This window comes from Nansenia antarctica, assembly GCF_963989245.1.
Source record: "Nansenia antarctica genome assembly, chromosome: 13".
Taxonomy (NCBI): domain Eukaryota; kingdom Metazoa; phylum Chordata; class Actinopteri; order Argentiniformes; family Microstomatidae; genus Nansenia; species Nansenia antarctica.
The window spans coordinates 27,619,075-27,637,387 of NC_137683.1; the positions used below are offsets into that span (position 1 = coordinate 27,619,075).

Consider the following 18,313-nt stretch of genomic DNA (forward strand, 5'->3'; position numbering starts at 1 on the left):
GAGAGAGAGAGAGAGAGAGAGAGAGAGAGAAAGAAAGACAAAAGGGAGAGATTGTGTGTATGTAAAATAACTGTCCGGAAGGGCATTCAGCATCTGATAACTCGCCTTCTACACACTAATGTTCTCACACTCTCTCTCCCACCCTCCCTCCCTCTCCCTCCCTCCCTCCCTCCCTCCTCCCTCTCCTCCTGGGCCCTGTCTGTCTGTCTCTTTAAACTCAACACTGTGCGCTATTGACTCACAGAGAACCACCAGCACAAATAAGGCTGTGTGCATCACGACAGAGAGAGAGGAAACTCTCTGAGGAGAATTAGCCCCCCTAATCCCGCCAATACGTCAGCCTGTGGTACTAGGGATCACTGCAATAAAACACATGACAATGGCTCTCCTCTGCATTGCTGGTTTGTATTGATGTCCCACCGATATCCAAATACAAAAAGGGAGCTGCCAGATTCCAGCCGTTCAGCAGCTTTTTATCAGCGTTAACCATCTGAGGCATTGGGATTGACTGACTGGCCGTGAACAGTCGGGTCGTGACAAAAGAGGCTTTTCACACGGACGGGCCGACGACGAACCGCCTTGCAGACACTACCAGTACGACTCGTGTGACAGAATCCCTGGTCTGAAGAAGAACTATTTATCGGAATGGTCATTTAGACATTAGCGTTTTTGATTTGTAAGGTAACAAAATGCTGTGTTTCGAGTTTACAGCGTAGAAAAAAGTGACTTTTTCTAAAAGATATAATGCAGACACTAGTCTTCAGAGGGGGATTCTGTTACACTGGCTTGGAGTGTCTGTGTGGTGTTTTGGACATATTTCCAGAATTAATGGTGCCCTATGGGAACCAGAATATGACTACTAAGTAGTTTAGGAAGCAAAATATAACTAATAACAACAAACTGTCTGGGCTAATCCACTACAGCCACGGTCAGGGTCAAACCAAACAGACAACAGACAAAATGTTAGACGGTGGAACATCCCTTTAACCTCTTCCTACTGTATATCTTATATATGATCATATTAAGAGCCACCTCACCTACATAGCTCACAGCTATGGCCCTTTTTAAGATGTCAAGGCTGTGCTAGAACACAGACACAAACCATTCACTGTGAAAGTAAAAGTGTATAAGTAACTGCACAGTGCACACAGAACCAAACATGGGAAAGACATTCCACCAGAAGTACAGTATTGTTTGTCTGCTCGCCTCCCTTTTCCACTCCCCTCTCTCTCTCTCTCTCTCTCTCTCTCTCTCTCTCTCTCTCTCTCTCTCTCTCTCTCTCTCTAGTTGAATATTCTTCAAACGTGCCTGAAGCTAACCAATGACTTCATTCACCAGAGGGAGCAGAGTTACATAACACCCACACATGCCTGTGTGACCACCCTATAGCACAGCTCATAAGTTTTCAATCAAGGTTTCCCGGATTCGATGTTGGGGCTCTCGACTTGAACAAGCTCTCTCATTTGGGCCAGAGCAAACAGTCAAATCTAAAGTAATTAAAAGCTCCGAAAGCCCAAAGTTCCTTGAAATTGGAGCCTGTGTTTCATTCGAATCCAAACAACTAGGACCGAACGACAGACTAGACTAGAATTTTGCCATGGCAGACACAGACATCTATCTGGTGCAACGACCCAAATGCAGCCTGCAGACGAATCCTGTTTGAACGTTCTGCGGTCATGAAATCATGTTGCTAGTATAGTCCCTGATCAGCTGTTTGACTGGGTGGAGGATTGGGGGGAAACCCCCTTCCCAGTTCCCAGTAGCTGATTCTTCTTCTGACTATCACTTGTAAAGTTTGGAGGTTTCAGTGCTTTTTGGTGTTGTGTCAAAGGGGGCAACTTAGCCTTTTTCCTCCACAACCTCTCTCTAACTGTGCCTCCCATGGTCCCATCTCGCTCACACTGAAAACATTGTGCAGGGAAGCACTTGGCAGGCAGACGTGCAGTCCTCACTGCCAAAGATAACATAGACTGACTGCCGACTAATGGACAAGGAAAATGGGAGAGGGAGAGAGAGAGAGAGAGAGAGAGACAGAGAGAGAGAGACAGAGAGAGAGAGAGAGAGAGAGAGAGAGAGAGAGAGAGAGAGAGAGTGAGAGAGGGATTCCAAGAAAGTAATGATGTCATCAGAAAATGATGTTGTAAACCGAGACAGGGACGCAGCGACGGAGACTCGTCTGACAGACAGACTGCTCCACGGCCCTCCTCCTCCGCTGGGAGTGTCAGAACGAAAGCTTCTCATTCTCCCAAAGACACACCTTCTTCTTCTTGCTGCTGGGAGAATTACATAACATCAGACCCCCCATGTTTCCCTTGCCTCCTCACACACATGTGTGTGTGTGTGTGTGTGTGTGTGTGTGTGTGTGTGTCTGTGAGTGTGTGTGTGTGAGTGTGAGTGTGAGTGTGTGTGTGTGTGTGTGAGAGTGTGTGTCTGTGAGTGTGTGTGTGTGAGTGTGTGTGTGTGTGTGAGTGTGAGTGTGTGTGTGTGTGTGTGTGTGTGTCTGTGTCTGTGTCTGTGTGTGTGTGTGTGTGTGTGTGTGTGTGTGTGTGTGTGTGTGTGTGTCTGTGTGTGTGTGTGTGTGTGTGTGTGTGTGTGTGTGTGTTCCGAGTGGGTATGTGCACCGCCCTGTCTCTTCCTATCTGTGTTCCTATCTATTACCCCATCCCTATTCTTAAAACAAAAACAGTAAACGCAGTAATATTACTGGTGTCTACGAGCGACCGGAGGCCAAAGCTTATATTATGTTTCCGTCCCACTGGCTAGAAGGAATAATATCAGCATAAATGAAGCCACTGTTACCGTAGCAGTAAAAGGTATTTGGCAAGGGCGATTTTTACTATTATTCACTGTCACTTTACACAGCCACGGCGTTGTTGAGTCGATCTATCTTACTGTACTGCATGTGACAGAATAGTCCTACAGGCTGCTAGCGTACTTTACGCCTAATGCCTACAGCCAGACTGCTGCTGTCTACTGTTCCTGGACTCTCTGGGGTGTTTACAGTGGCTGTGCAGGAGATATTCACGGCACCGATGGGCACAAACGCAGCAGATGTTAATTAGGATGAATCATTGATCATTAAGGGATATCGAGGGCCAACGTCAGAGGGACACGACGTTCTCGGGTTTTCTTCGGACCTCTGTAACTTGACCTGGAAGCAGAATGTACTGTACTCTAGTGTGGGCACGCACACGTGCGCAAGTGCTCACACGCACACACACACACACACACACCTGCATGCATGCACGCAAACACACACACACACACACACACACACGCACGCAAACACACAAACACACACACACACACACACACACCTGCATGCATGCACGCAAACACACACACACACACATACATACACGCACGCAAACACACAAACACACACACACACACACACACACACACACACACATAGAGACTGACTAAGGAGAGTAAGTGTATGTTAGTGATCGACAATCCATATGTACTTCTCTACTGCTAGAGATGGATGAGTGGGCATGTTAATATGGCATATAAACTCCTCAGGCTAAACACCATACCCAAGCCGAGCAGTGATAAGCTCCATGCATAACAATTGTGTTTATTATTTACACATAGTGGTTGTATCTTGTCTGAAACAATGATGGCTACGGTGCATATTGACATGGATTGCTATTTTGACTTTATGTAGAGTAATGAAGAAACTAGACAAGTACAATGCAAGCCATGCAACCGAAGGCATTATCACAACATCATAGACAAAAAACATGCAATGCAAAACATGTAAAATGCAATAAAAAATAAATAAATCTGGATGTAATTAATGTTGGGATGGAGGGATGTGTCATGTGCAGAACTGAGCTATACAAAGAAAAACAGACCTATTAACAACAACAACAATAATAGCAACAACAATAACAGGAAATCTACATTAACAATGAAATGTACCGTACAATAATAGGTTGGAGAATCATAGAAAACCTGTTTACCAAATGCAACAGTTCAGTGAACGATAACTTGAATATCAGACATACAGAATAAGGGGGGAGGGGAGAAGGGGGGGCGGGGATCAGCCTACTGATCAAAACTATTGACAAAACGTGAAATTAAACATTGATATTAGCAACTTTACAAGATAACGACCAACGGCATCAACAGCAAGATACGTTTCAATAACCGAATAATATTCCTGACATCACTGACTTGACAGCAAAGAAGAGATAATTTATTAGATAATCAGACTGCTAAAAATGGAGAAGGACTTTGTTTGATCCTAAAACAATCGATTGAAAAACGACATAGTCCAGATAATATCGAGAGAGCAAGCTTACCCGTTCCCTCTGACTGCATTTAGTGTAGTATTATTATTTTATATTCCATGGTAGATGAAAAGCTGCGTGTCTTTGGAACACAAATCTCGACCTCCTTTCCATGTGCTCGCGACCACGCGCTCCGTGCAGCGCTCTGCATACAGTCAGATACAGTGCGTGACGTCAGGAGAAGACTGCTCTCTGCTCTGTTCACCACACAGGAATTGAAGCTATGATGATGATGTCATGACGATGATGATGATGATGATGAGATTACAAGATCAACGTATGAACAAAATGGATTCACTGTTTTTTTTGCAATTTTTTTCTGCATTTCTAAATGCATTCTACTTCCATTTATAGTTGAACATATAACACTATGATGTGACTTGATGTGCATGTACCACTCATCTCTGCATGTGATGATGATGATGATGATGATGATGATGATGATGATGATGATGATACGATTACAAGATCAATGTATGAACAAAATGGATTCACTGTTATAAGTATTCTTGTTGCACTTTTTTGATTCCTAAAGTCTGCATGCATTTCTAAATGCATTCTACTTACTTCCATTTCTAGTTGAACATATAACACTATGATGTGACTTGATGTGCATGTACCACTCATCTCTGCATGTATGAACAAAATAGATTCACTGTTATAAGTATTCTTGTTGCAATTTTTTGACTACTTAAGTCTGCATGCATTTCTAAATGCATTCTACTTCCATTTATAGTTGAACATATAACACTATGATGTGACTTGATGTGCATGTACCACTCATCTCATCTCTGCATGTGTTAATTAGCTGGGCGCCTACAGGCTACTGTTGCAAACCGATGACAAGATTAGTGCACAGCTGGGTAGGAACTGGCTAGATAAGCTGTGGGGCTGTGGCTGACTTTATTATGGTGGAAGTGCTCTGGCGAAATAACTTGTTACCCGTGGTCACCACAATGACTGTCTGCGGCAGCAACACTGTGCACTGTCATTTGAGAGTGTCATAAGATGAGTTATGTAGTTGGATGTCTGGATTGGTACTAAAAAAAAGTATGCCTGTCTGTGACTGTCACTGAACAGATTGTAGGCTACGGTATGGTGATTCATGATAATCATCGATAATTGTAAAAGGATGTCGTGATGGGCACTAGGTACATGCATGCCAATACTGCTGAGTTTAGGTTGTAGGAACAGTTCATCTTGTGTGTCTGATCAACTAGAAGGTCATTGCTTCTGACACTACAACCACCTGTGTATGAGAATATATTCAAAAACAAACAAATGGGGAGGATGTCTGACTTCTGTGTCTCGTCTCCAGATCTTTCTTCATCTTACCTGGGTTGTCTTCACATGGACCACGCAGAACATCAGATTAACATAACATGTAGCACTAGCCTAGTGACTGATGCTAGGCACCTGCTACCCAAGGTGCAGAGTTCTAGAGTTCCAGCACAGCTGCCTTTACTTATGAGAAGACATTGATTTGACCTCTAACCCAGACTAGTCTCCATTGCACCAATTAGCATGTCTGTATCGTACTATTGTGTTGAAGTTGTATTCTCTAGTTTCATAGAGATGGCATGGTTGTGCAAATGTGTACCCTTTCATCTTCCCATGATGCACCTGTAAGTCACCTGTCATTGGGAACCCACTTTATGATTAGTGGAGAGGAAACAGGAGTAAAAACCAAATACGACTTGTTTTCAAAAAGAAATGCATTTATATTTCAAAAGAATCTAGGAACATAATATGGAAAACCATACACTGGAAACAAGTGGGTTTGAACTTCCAGACAATTGAGATCCAAAAATACATTTCAAGTATTAAGTAATAATTATATACAAAACATAAAAATGTATATTTTAGGTTTGGGCACTCCAAAAGTGTAACCCTATTTTTTTTTCTTTTTTATATTTTATTAATAAAAATAAACTGTTTAAATATTTTTCACCACCGATAACTTCAATTGAGGCAGTTTTAACATTGAAATCAGACAGAGAGATTCCAAAAAAAGTAATTATTTTTTTGCATTTGTCATGCAATATCAACTATACACACCAAGTCTGAACTTGCATATAAAACGTGAACGCCAACAAAGTCTTTGTGACAGGAGAGTCTCAAACATGAGAGCTCTGCAACTGTGCGAGCTTCTGTTTCAAATGTTCACTTCTCCTCCTCAGCTGCTCTTTCTGGGACACTAGTCTCTGCTCGTCCGTCTGCATGCTGTAAATGCACTCCGTCGCCTTCTTCAGGATGACCACTTTGGCCGCCTTCTCGTTATTGGCCACCTCGGGGATCTCGTCCCGCAGAGCGAAAAAGCTCAGCTTAAGCTCGTTCCTCCGCTGGCGCTCCAGCACGTTGTGAGTCCTTCTTTTGTCGTAGTCTTCCGAGTCGGACGTCCGGGGACTGGAGCATTTGCGGTTGCTGCTGAGCTGTTTGAGGACCCGGCCGTTGCTCCCGCTGCCGTTGCCCGTGTTGCTCTCTAGCCTCAGCCTCTTGACAGCTGGCTGCTCGTGCCGCGTGGAGGGGTGGGCGGCGTAGTTGTGCTGGTGGGTGGAGACATGGCACCTCTTCAGCACAAGGGGACTGTGATGTCTGGTCTCCGACGAGCTGGAGGAGTCACACCGCTTTACCGACTGTCTCTTCTCCACTGTCACCACATCAATCTCCTCATCATCCTCTTCCTCCTCCTCTTCATCATCATCCTCATCCTCGTCATCATCATCATCGTCATCCTCATCTGAAATTAAAGATTAAACATTTTTTTAATTTTAACATTCCAGTTGAGAAACTACAGAATAACTGTTAGAAAATCAAAGTCTACTCTATTCAACAGAGCATGTCCTTATGTGAGGGAGAGGAAAGGAAAGAAAAAAGAAAAAAATCTCTGCATTCCACTCTCCGCCCCCCTTCCACATCAGCTGATTCTTAACATGGCAGCTTAGCGAAAACCGGCATCTTGAAATACAGCATGGGTGGGGGAGCTTACGCAACGCAGTCCATCGCCTGGCTGAACCCATGTTAACCCATGGCACAATTTCAGCTTCATTTCATCAAGGACATGCGTGAGGTCTTAATCGCCCCCTCAATGCGCATGAGAATATGGATTTACATCCCGGGGGGGGGGGGGCACACCGCAATCGTGATCTCAGAGGGGAATACACTACTTTTTTCTAGAAGCACTGAAAAAACAGACGCTTCCTTAATAATAATAAATAAATAAAGATTGCATTATTCAAACACATACCTGAGTCACTACCACTGCTGCTACCGCTGTTAGGCGGGGTGTCCAGAGCCAGATCCATATCCATGGGTGGGGGCTGCATCTTGCTTTGTTTAGCCGGGGTGGTCTCGGTGATCGGGTAGGGGAAGACTACCGAGGGGTCGATGCATTCCGACGCGGATGTGTTGAGATCCTGTAAGTAGTTACTGGCGTTGGTAGTAGTAGTAGTAATAGACTCCGATGTGACACCCACAGCTGACTCCTTCCTTGCAGCCTGGAGGGAGGCCAGCCTCTCGGACACCACTTTCTCCAACTTGGCTGATGCACTGAAGCCGCTCCACATGCAGTCCTGGATGATGATGGACTTCAGGAAGGTTTGAGAGTAATCAGAGTCGCAGATGAAGCTGGTGTTGACCACGTCGTCCCCCAGGAACTCGGTCACCATCTCCAGCTGGTCCGCGGTGGAGGGGAACAGGCTGGAGAGGGAGGGTCGCCGGCTGGGGGAGAGAGGGGGAGTGGGCAGCAGCTCGAACTTCTTCCAGATGTCCTCGTTGGGAGCCGGCGGCTGGAGCTGCTGATGGTAGAAATCCTCATCCGAGTTGTCGAAGTAGAAATAGGGCTGGAGAGAGTCGTAGTCGTAGTCGTAGTTTTTACTCGTCAAACTAGTTGAATTCAGCGGCATGGTTAAAGGTTGCCTTCTTCTCTTTTTTTGGGAAAATTCTAAGTGAAATGAGAAAATGCAATTGAGTTGAGGATGCACTCCAACCTTGATTGAATGCCCTTCTCTTTTGTTGTTGTTGAAATTCTAGAGAAATAAGAAAAAAAAGAAGAGGTGGGATAATTAGTTGATTGTTAAAACGTGCACCGAACACCAGCTTGTGCATGCACAAAAATGCTATAACGTTTCGTTTGTAAAACGACACAAAGCATGCAACATCACAGAATACTCTTAACTCTAAAACACCGTTGGAGTTCCATGCAATATGCACGCAAACAGCAGTTCATACAGGTCAGCGTTCATTCGGTGCAGTCTGAGTCTGACAGGGTATTTAAACGTAGTCAGTTTGCAAAAAAGCTGACGCTTACCTAAGCGAACTAACTGTAGCCTACGAGTACAACTCGATCAAGTAGCACGCATTGCAAACATGCATCTGAATTAAATCGTCTAAAGTTGGTGAATCTCTGAATTTTACCAGTTTTAAATAAGCCACGTCGTTTTCCAACGGCATGGAGAATGCAATGTGTCATGCATGCTCGGAGAGAAACACCCCCTTACCTTGTGTGTGGAAGGAAACAAAGTGGGAAGTAACTGGGGGTTGGAGAGTTCGCTGCCTGGATGCAAAGATGTCGAAGTCAAATCACGCCAAAATGCAAAATACCGAAAGACAGGGAGTATTCCAATGCGATGGTAACATTAATCCGATGCCAGCATGTGTGACAGTGTAGATCTTGTTGTTAATAGTAGGACTGTCTGTCTGAGAGCATGCATGAAGCTCTCACGGGTGCAGCTCCGCGATGCAGAATGGTGCGTACCGCTGTGGGCGCGTGAGAATCACAGCTGAGCGTTCTACTTCCACGGGGTTCAATAAAAAGGTTGTTGTGCTCTGTGTTTCAACGTATCCCTCCGCCGGGAACATTTTCCCGCCAAACAACCAACTGCGTTTTTGAGTCTAAAAAATCGACATGATCGTGTTGGGTTTTGTTAATGATAAAAAAATAGGAACTCACAGTCGCTAAGATTATTCAGAGTCAGCGAAGGGATTTTTGTCGTGGCTAGTATGAATTGGGGGATTTAGAAATAGTCTAAGAAATAGTCCCGATAGTTTAGTTGCGGAAGGAGACTTAAGAGGGAGGAGTTTCAAAAGCGCAGTATTCCATTCACGAGGGGGCTCTAGTAGGAGTTACCCCACACTGACTTATTATTCCACCACACACACATTGGGAATTAAATGCACACAAAGGTTAGAGAGAGACTGCCCTTTTTATATAAGTGCTATATTTGTTCATCCAAATCCAAAAAGGTCTTAGTATTGAATTGAGTTGTGAATATTATTATGGACAATTTAAATCTGTACCTTGCCATAGAAGATTGATCTGAAATGCACACTTTTCACACAGTTGAATCATATTTAATTTATTTGCCTACCTGAAAGTTGTGTCTCAGATGATAGATGTGGTGGTCTTGCAACAACAACAACGACAAAAACAAAAACAAAAACAACGCTTTTCTGTAAAAAATAACAAACAGAGTATTGGAATCCATCAGAAATCCTTTATATAGGCCGCCCTAAGAATTCACCTGGTGGAGCGACCCCTCCTTATCATGCAGCAAAAAGACATGCATGATGCACGTGAACAAAATTAATAGCCCCCCTATAAACGTAGAGGGTATTGAAGGAAAGTCCGGCGACACTGGAAGGACACTTGTTGTTTGGTCAAAGTTTTGCGTCTGCTACGCTTCCTTTGACCAGACAAGAAGTTGATTAATAGATGAAGGCTGACCCCTGCATTGGTACTGTACGTTTGTATGGGAAATGAGCACCTGTCCTGCACAAATGAGTCAGTTGCCAAAGCTAAACCCCAACCAACACAGTAAAGAGGGAAATCCTCTACAAGTCATAGACTACATGTTGACAGTTTCTAAATCGATCGGCTTGCTTTATTGCTACTGTCATTCTGCGGTGATGTGCTCACCTAAACGTGAGCAATGCATGATCCAGTTCATATGATAAGGCCTGTGCTGTGATGAAGAGATTCAGTGGGTGTAGAGCGCCCCCTGCTGTCTAAAATACAATATTGCAATACAGTTGAGAGAGTCCACAGGACAGGTGGATCTTATATCAGTCAGTTGGTTGGTACTGTCAAGAACATGGATTAGGTTGAGTTAAGTATTTACACAGATACAATTCATATACACGGCATTGCTTATCTAAACACATATGCAGAGAATACATTTGGGTAGGCTATAGGTTATGTGTTAGTGTAAGCAGCCCAAATGACCCCCTTTCCCCCTACCCCTCAAAAGGCTGTGCCTTTTGCCAGGTCGGCATTGTCAATAAGAATCTGTTCTTAATTGTCTTACCTGGTTAAATAAAGGTTATATAAATAATTTTAAAATAAAATACAGCCACCTTTTTGGCTGCTGAATATAGATCTATTGTCACGCCCTCTACCTCGAGGTAGTGGGCAGTGCCTCTCTCTCTCTTTTCCCCTCTCTCTCTCTCTCTCTCTCTCTCTCTCTCTCTCTCTCTCTCTCTCTCTCTCTCTCTCTCTCTCTCTCTCTCTCTCTCTCTCTCTCTCTCTCTCTCTCTCTCTCTCTCTCTCTCTCTCTCTCTCTCTCTCTCTCTCTCTCTCTCTCTCTCTCTCTCTCTCTCTCTCTCTCTCTCTCTCTCTCTCTCTCTCTCTCTCTCTCTCTCTCTCTCTCTCTCTCTCTCTCTCTCTCTCTCTCTCTCTCTCTCTCTCTCTCTCTCTGACTCTAATTGGCAGGAGTGGCTTCAGGTGTGCGTTTTGTCCGGCTGTTCACAATTACCTCGTTAGCCCTGCATAAAGACCCGTTCCAGCCTTCACTTCACTGCCGGAGTATATTTGGAACAGTGGGACCTCTGGGAGACACTTTTTTTTTTATCTTCAACCAAAAGTGAGGGTGGATAATAGTACATGCAGGTCCAGGCGTGAAGAGGTGGTGCTGGCCAGGTTAAGGATTGGACATACCAATTTAAATAGTACCCTGTTTTTAATAAACAAGCATGCAGATGGCAACTGTGAGCAGTGTCTATGGAATAGACCAGAAACAGTGGAACGTGTTTTAATACACTGCCAAAAGTATCATAACGAAAGGCGTAGGTTTATTGCTCAGGTGGAGGAAAATAAAGAAGTATTTGAGATGAAATATATTCTACAGAGAAGGGAAGGGAAGATTTTAAAGTTGTTGTTTTTCTTTTTAAGGGAAACAGGGCTTTTAAAAAGAATTTAAGTTAGTAAAGTTAAGAAGCAAGTCCTGTGCCACACTCCAGTCCAGCGGTGGCGGTAATACACCAAGTGGTTGTCAACCGCCAATTGAAAAAAGAAGAAGAAGAAGAAGAACTTCACTGCCGGATCATAACTTACTTCAGTTCCCCTTCCGTTCAGCCTGACACCTGCCCACCTGCCCTCCTGCCTACCTGCCTTCCTGCCCACCTGCCCTCCTGCCTACCTGCCCTCCTGCCTGCCTGCCCTCCTGCCTACCTGCCCTCCTGCCTTCCTGCCCTCCTGCCTGCCAGCCCTCCTGCCTACCTGCCCTCCTGCCTACCTGCCCGCCTGCCCTCCTGCCTACCTGCCCGCCTGCCCTCCTGCCTACCTGCCCTCCTGCCTGCCTGCCCGCCTGCCCTCCTGCCTACCTGCCCTCCTGCCTGCCTGCCCTCCTGCCCGCCTGCCCTCCTGCCTGCCTGTCCTACCAGTCCTCCTACCTACTCGCCTGCCCTACCAGTCCCGCTACCTGCCCTCCTGCCTGCCTGTCCTACATGCCCGCCTGCCTGCCTGCCCCACCAGTCCTCCTACCTACTCACCTGCCCTCCTAGTCCCGCTACCTGCCCTCCTGCCTACCTGCCCTCCTGCCTACCCGCCTGCCTGTCCTACATGCCCGCCTGCCTGCCCGCCCCACCAGTCCTCCTACCTGCCCTCCTGCCCTACCTGCCCTCCTGCCCTACCAGTCTCGCTACCTGTCTCCCTGCCTAGACCCCTGCCTGCCTGCCAACTACTCCCCCTGCCTGTCTGCCGACTACCCCCCTGCCTAGACCCCTGCCTGCCTGCCTGCCGACGGACTAGCTCTCCTGCCTGACCCCTCCCCGCTTGCCTTACGACCATTCTCTGCCTCAGTCCTTAAATAAATATACCTTATTTACTTCAATCAGTCTCTGGTCTGTGTCTGCACTTGGGTCCCCTATCTGATCGTAACATCTATACACTGTTCATCTACAGCTCAAAGTAATAGGTTGAAGAAGAAAAGACAGACACATCTATCATATGAGACAACTTTCAGGTTCAAATTAAATATGATTAAATGTTTGTTAAATGTTGCCCAGGAAAAGGTGGGTTATTGGTTTCAACACTGACACATGTTTATAGCCTAAACAGACAGATTAAACGTCTTATATTGATTGAAATAAAACACATTCAATACACTGGTCATTAGAATTGAGAAAAAGAGAACATTCCTATTGGTATACCAGTCAACCAGTGCAGTAAGCCTTATCAACAAGGCCCGGGACCCCCACTGACACAGACTCTTACCCCGCCCCCATAGACACTATATATTGTAAATATTAATTCATATTTATATCTTACTTTATTTTATATCTATGCTTCTTCACGTTTTACTTGCTTTGTAATTCTTATTCTTATGTTGTCTGTATGCACCAACAACCACAGCAACAACCACCACGTTTTACAGTTCTTTGGATTACAGTACTATCGCAAATGGTTGAATTTTTCTTCTATAAAACGTCATTTGTTACACATACAGACTACTAGACTGTACCACATGTACCATAATCTTTAGTATTCTCATGGCCATTCTCATTTCATCCATAGGGGGGCGTCGACGCTCCATTTCCAGACCGAGTGACGAAATCCCAAATCTCTTGAACTTGAACTTTATTTAAATAAAAATAAAAATACAATAAAATAAAAATGCCAGTACTCAAGTTTGTCATCAAAGTGTATGTCAAGTAACCCATTGCTGAATTGATTTTTTAAAGCGAAGTGTTACTGTAAGTGTAAAAATATTACATTTATGTTATATATATATATATATATGCAACGGGCGTATCATTATTCATAATTCCTATTCATTTGTAATGTCTATTATAATATAACCACGAAGATTATAGTTTAGGGCTTTTATTTTTTTTAGCTTATCTTTCATTCAACTCTGTGTTCTGCGTTCAATTAAATACCCTAAATTTAGAATCAGGGGTGCGTTCGTAAACTCGCCCCATTCGTAAACTCGCCCACACTGCGTTCGCCATCATGAAGGGACCAAGCCATTAGATCGGTGATCCCCAGATTCCCAGAGCGACTTTACGAACGCACCCCCTTGTTGCGTCAAGGAGGAGGGCGTAGAAGTAAAGGGGGGGGGGGGCTCTTATGTACCCACGTGTTGGTTTTTCGGGTGAGTGGGGCGGGATGATGGACTGGTGGAACGCAGATGTGGAATACCCGTGTAGTATTGTTATGATTTAAAAACCACCGAGACTATATCATATGCGACAAATGCATGAAGGATATTGTGGCATTATTACTTCAACACCTCCTCCTTCACCGATGCCGAGCCATGGAGAGGCGCTCCTGTGAGATCTCCGGTGACCTTCGCCTCTTGTACACCGAAGCAGCGCGTTTTTTCTTGGATCCTCCGTTGTCTAGTCATTGTGACTAAGTTTATTATTTTTTGATTTTTTTTTTCATCAGTCCAGTTTTAATTATATTATTGGTTAAATCGGTCTTATTTTTGTGACGGAGAAGAGCTCAGGACAGGTCAGGTGCTGATCCACAACCCCAATCTTTTATAATAATAATATTCAGATGCCCCCCTGGTCCTGACACCACACCGGCATATGTATTATGATGGAATTCCCATCTCTCATTCCTTATTGGCCTCTCATCCGCTTTCTGGTGCCTTTGGCTATCACCAACATAGCCATCGACCTCGGCGAACAGGTACGGTTTATATTATTGTTTATAATATTTAATCTGGCGATCCATATGTTTTTCCTATTTTGTATTTCCCAGCCAGGAAAGGGTTAGGTTGATGATGAGGGGAGGCTAAGCTAAAGAGAGCTAGCCCTGGTTACACTGTAACACACTGACTGTCCATAAATCATCAGGCTTATGATTTTGCGTTGGCAGAAAGATAACTGTTACCGGATAGATCTGTTATAGCTTGTAATCGCTACACAATACTCATGATCAAGTCGTAAAAAAAAACAATGTGTGAGTGTGCTGTTTATTTATTTTATTTTGGGATGTTTTATGATGCAAATTAACAGGATGCCGAGTTGGTTGTGTATCATATCATATTTAGATGGTGGCAGATATGGGTGTTATTACAGGAATGGGAAATACCTTGTCCCCATAATATGTTGATGTTATGGGGATGGGGATCTCATTCGCCAAAATCATCATCGGTAGAAAAGCTGTGTAAGGGAGGAAGTGTGTAATTTGGCCATTTCCTGAATTCACTCACTGTCAGTCCAGTCCACTCATGGATGAGACCGTGTTCACTATTTAATTCAACAAATCTAAATCTAACCTTTCAATTTGTTTAAAGGCATTTCCTTCATTTTTTTTTTTTTTAGGAAATTGCCATGATGATGCATGCGGATTTCTGTAGAGCATTTTTCAGTAGAGATTTATTTAGGGTCGTTCACCCTCTGCAGTACCACCCCCCTATGTCAGTGACAGGTCCCATTCAGTCTCAGCCAAAATGACAGGCCTAGTATCCTAGCTGCTATTCTTGCCCGGGTGGACAATTGGAGTCCAAGTAAAAAGGCACAGCGAGGCTCATAGAGGTTAGGATTATGCCTTATGTAACTGGCTGTGTGAGCTGGTATAAATAGCACAAGCCTCCCTTCTACGGAAAGAGAGGCAGCTGTGGATGCTCTGGAGGCGAAAACGTAAATGGAAATAATTTTCTTATTCGGTTATGACTAATTCAGTGGGTTCTGTGTCAAGGCTGTGTAATGGAGAGCTGTATTTATACACCCTGCCCCAGCTACACACGCATCATATTTCCCTATTCCACATTATGTTAACAAGGTTTTTCTCACGGAATTGCTTACGCCAGTCTGTCTGGTGTATGTTGTTGGTACCACTGTTGATATTATCAAAGTAAACCTACTCAAGGAGTAGGTCTATGTAAAGCTGTGAAATTATTCATTTATACTGTAAAAGAGTGGCATGTCTGATTTTATTATTTATTGGAGCCTCTTATCTGAACCTTTGTGGCTATTTTTAGTCTTATAGGTTAATCTTGGTTTTCTGCGTTCTCAAAGAAAATTCTGGAATTAGAATTGGATTTTCCCTTATGTCCAATGATTGCTAGCAGCAGCTAACTCACCCCCTCACTCACACCCTCACCCCCTCTTCTTCTGGTCCCTGGCAGGCTCTCAACAGGGGTATCGCCGCAGTCAAAGAGGATGCGATTGAGATGTTGGCCAGCTACGGCCTGGCCTACTCCCTGATGAAGTTCTTCACAGGGCCCATGAGCGACTTCAAGAACGTGGGCCTGGTGTTTGTCAACAGCAAGAAGGAGCGGGGCAAGGCTGTGCTGTGCATGGTGGCCGCGGGGATAGTCGCCTTCATCCTCCACATCCTCATAGGTGTGTACACCTCTCACTACCAGCCTCCTGGTGTTATTCCAAGTTATCATTTGAAAAATCCAGTTAATAATAATTAACTTGTGTCGAATCTTGGCAGTTATAAGTGTTTTTACCTGATCCCCAAATGGGGTTAGGGTTAAGTTAGAGGCCAAACTGAGTACTAGTCTTATGTTTTGTTCAATCATATCATCCTAATAGGCTATTCCAAGTTATCATTTGAAAAATCCAGTTAATAATAATTAACTCGTGTTGAATCTGTCAACATTACTGTTAACAACTTAGGGTTAAGGGTTAGTTAGAGGCCAAACTGTGTACTAGTCTTATGTTTTGTTCAATCATATCATCCTAATAGGCTATAAGTGTTCCTTCCATCCTGATCCCCAAATGGGGTTAGGGTTAAGGGTTAGTTAGAGGCCAAACTGAGTACTAGTCTTATGTTTTGTTCAATCATATCATCCTAATAGGCTAATAGTTAGGCTGTTGTATGTCGTCTCATCATAATACTTCCGGTCACCTCTCCCCCTCCCCAGCCCAGACAGATTTAGGATACTACATTATCAATAAGCTCCACCAAGTGGACGACTCTGTGGGCGGCAAGACCAGAAGGGCTTTCTTCTATCTGGCTGCCTTCCCGTTGCTGGACGCTATGGTGAGTATGTGGCACCACGACCCAGCTTCTTACACGAGTCGACGCGTGGCCGGTCGGACATATAATCATGGGAGGAGGAGAGAGGAAGCTTTCAACACCTGGACCTAGAATTTTATTTGTTACAATCCCCTTATGGCCTGGTCTTAAATGTCTTAAATAACGATAGGGCCTGTCTTATCTCACGTCTTCTGGCTTTTAGAGGGTATAATCTTTTTACGTGGTCAAGGAAATTGGTCAGAATGGAATGGAATCTTCGGTTTTTTAACTGACATTCTTTGGCGTAGACATTTGGGGCGAAGCGGTAATTGTCCCTCTCTTTTGTATTCTTCAGGCGTGGATTCACGCCGGGATCCTGCTCAAGCACAAACACAGTCTCATCGTGGGCTGTGCCTCCATCTCTGATGTCATTGCTCAGGTAATGAAACATTGAACATCCCTTGATTTTCTTTTGATAGAAATCCCTATTACAGTGAAGATAGGTTTTGCACAAAATGCCACGTAAATAATGCAATTTGGTGGTGGCGGTCTGGGGTGGTCCAGTGGTCTAGCACTGCGGTCTACAGTTGCACACATTATGCCCATGTCGGCATGGGTTAGAGAATCCGGCCCATGCCCTGCTGACATGCCCTCTCTCTCTCTCCCTTCTTCTCCTTACTTTCCTGTCTGTCTTCACTATATCTGTCCAAAAAAATAAAAAAAATATGAGTGGGACTGCCCCACTAAAAAAATAAAGATAATGCAATTAGCTTCAGGAGCAGACATGGGGCCTCTGTTACAGTTACAGTTAACATCATTAAATACACCAGCCACCCTGCCTATGCACTATTCACACTCCTCCCATCCCGAAAACGCTATAGAAGTATCAACTCACGCACCACCACCCGCCTCAGAAACAGTTTCTTCCCACAGGCAGTTAGGTTGCTGAACAGCTGAACCATGCGCACTGCACTTAAAATCCCTCATCAGGGACCCTCTTGACTGGCAGAGTCTTTTCACCCTGCACTAAGCACCTTATACTGTATTGTTGTGTTGTTTGTATTGTGGACTATGTTTGTTTGTGTGTGATACTACAGAGAGAGACGAGGCTGAAGAATGTCATTGTATTAATACATATGACAATAAACGTGAACTTGAACTGCAGAAGGTTGTGAGGTGAAGGCGGTGCTGACTGACTGGTTCTGGTCTTCTCCGTGGCAGGTTGTGTTTGTGTCCATCCTGCTGCACAGTAACCTGGCCTGCGTGGAGCCCCTCCTGGTCCCCATCCTCTCCCTGTACATGGGCGCCCTGGTCCGCTTCACCATCGTGTGCCTGGGCTACTACTGGAGGATCCACGAGACCATGCCGGACTCCAGTGGACCGGACGTGGGGGTACGCTCAGCTGACACCCTCTCTCAGGGGTGCAAACTTGTCACCTTTCTGCTAAATTAGCTGTTTTTACCGCAAAATAGGTCATCCATGTGAAAAAATAATAATAATTGGGGGAGGGGGGGGGCGTCTAAGTCTCATCCAAGTCACAGGATGCGCGAGCTAACTAATCTTCCTGTCTGCTAAACTCTGCTGCTGTTGAAATAACTTTTAGCTTCAGGGAGCAGCTAGGTACAATTCCAGACAGTGTGGAGAAACACAGTCACAGTAAACTGTTTTCAAAGTAATTCTGCAGGTGTTAAGGTCAGGGCTGCCGCTACTTACATGCACATCAGTGTTAGACCACCGTTAGTGCTAGAGATATCCATTTATCACCATTAGTGCTAGCGCTATCGCCCCCCCCCCCCCGTCAAAAAAAATCTCT

General features: G+C 44.6%; 2 protein-coding genes across 2 annotated transcripts in view; one reads left to right on the forward strand and one right to left on the reverse strand.

Annotated features, from left to right (window-relative positions):
* Positions 1-6,042: 6,042 nt before the first annotated feature.
* myca (MYC proto-oncogene, bHLH transcription factor a) lies at positions 6,043-8,968 on the reverse strand. The gene is made up of 3 exons (XM_080543781.1): positions 8,798-8,968; positions 7,546-8,326; positions 6,043-7,038 (listed from the first exon to the last, which is right to left on the reverse strand). The coding sequence occupies exons 2-3, from the start codon at positions 8,201-8,203 to the stop codon at positions 6,416-6,418; spliced, it is 1,281 nt and encodes a 426-aa protein (XP_080399907.1). The 5' UTR covers positions 8,204-8,326; positions 8,798-8,968; the 3' UTR covers positions 6,043-6,415.
* Positions 8,969-14,026: 5,058 nt separating this feature from the next.
* ankha (ANKH inorganic pyrophosphate transport regulator a) overlaps positions 14,027-18,313 on the forward strand; it is a 14,724-nt gene continuing 10,437 nt past the window's right edge. Inside the window, exons 1-5 of the mRNA XM_080544374.1 lie at positions 14,027-14,214; positions 15,659-15,875; positions 16,406-16,524; positions 16,856-16,939; positions 17,722-17,892. Coding sequence (XP_080400500.1) covers positions 14,119-14,214; positions 15,659-15,875; positions 16,406-16,524; positions 16,856-16,939; positions 17,722-17,892 — 687 coding nt within the window. The 5' untranslated portion in view covers positions 14,027-14,118. The remainder of the gene's footprint in view (positions 14,215-15,658; positions 15,876-16,405; positions 16,525-16,855; positions 16,940-17,721; positions 17,893-18,313) is intronic.

Coding starts and splice junctions, on each gene's coding strand:
- myca (XM_080543781.1), bottom strand. CDS start 8,203: ATGCCGCTGAATTCAACTAGTTTGACGAGTAAAAACTACGACTACGAC. Junction 7,039..7,545: donor CAGCAGTGGTAGTGACTCAG/GTATGTGTTTGA, acceptor CTTTAATTTCAG/ATGAGGATGACGATGATGAT.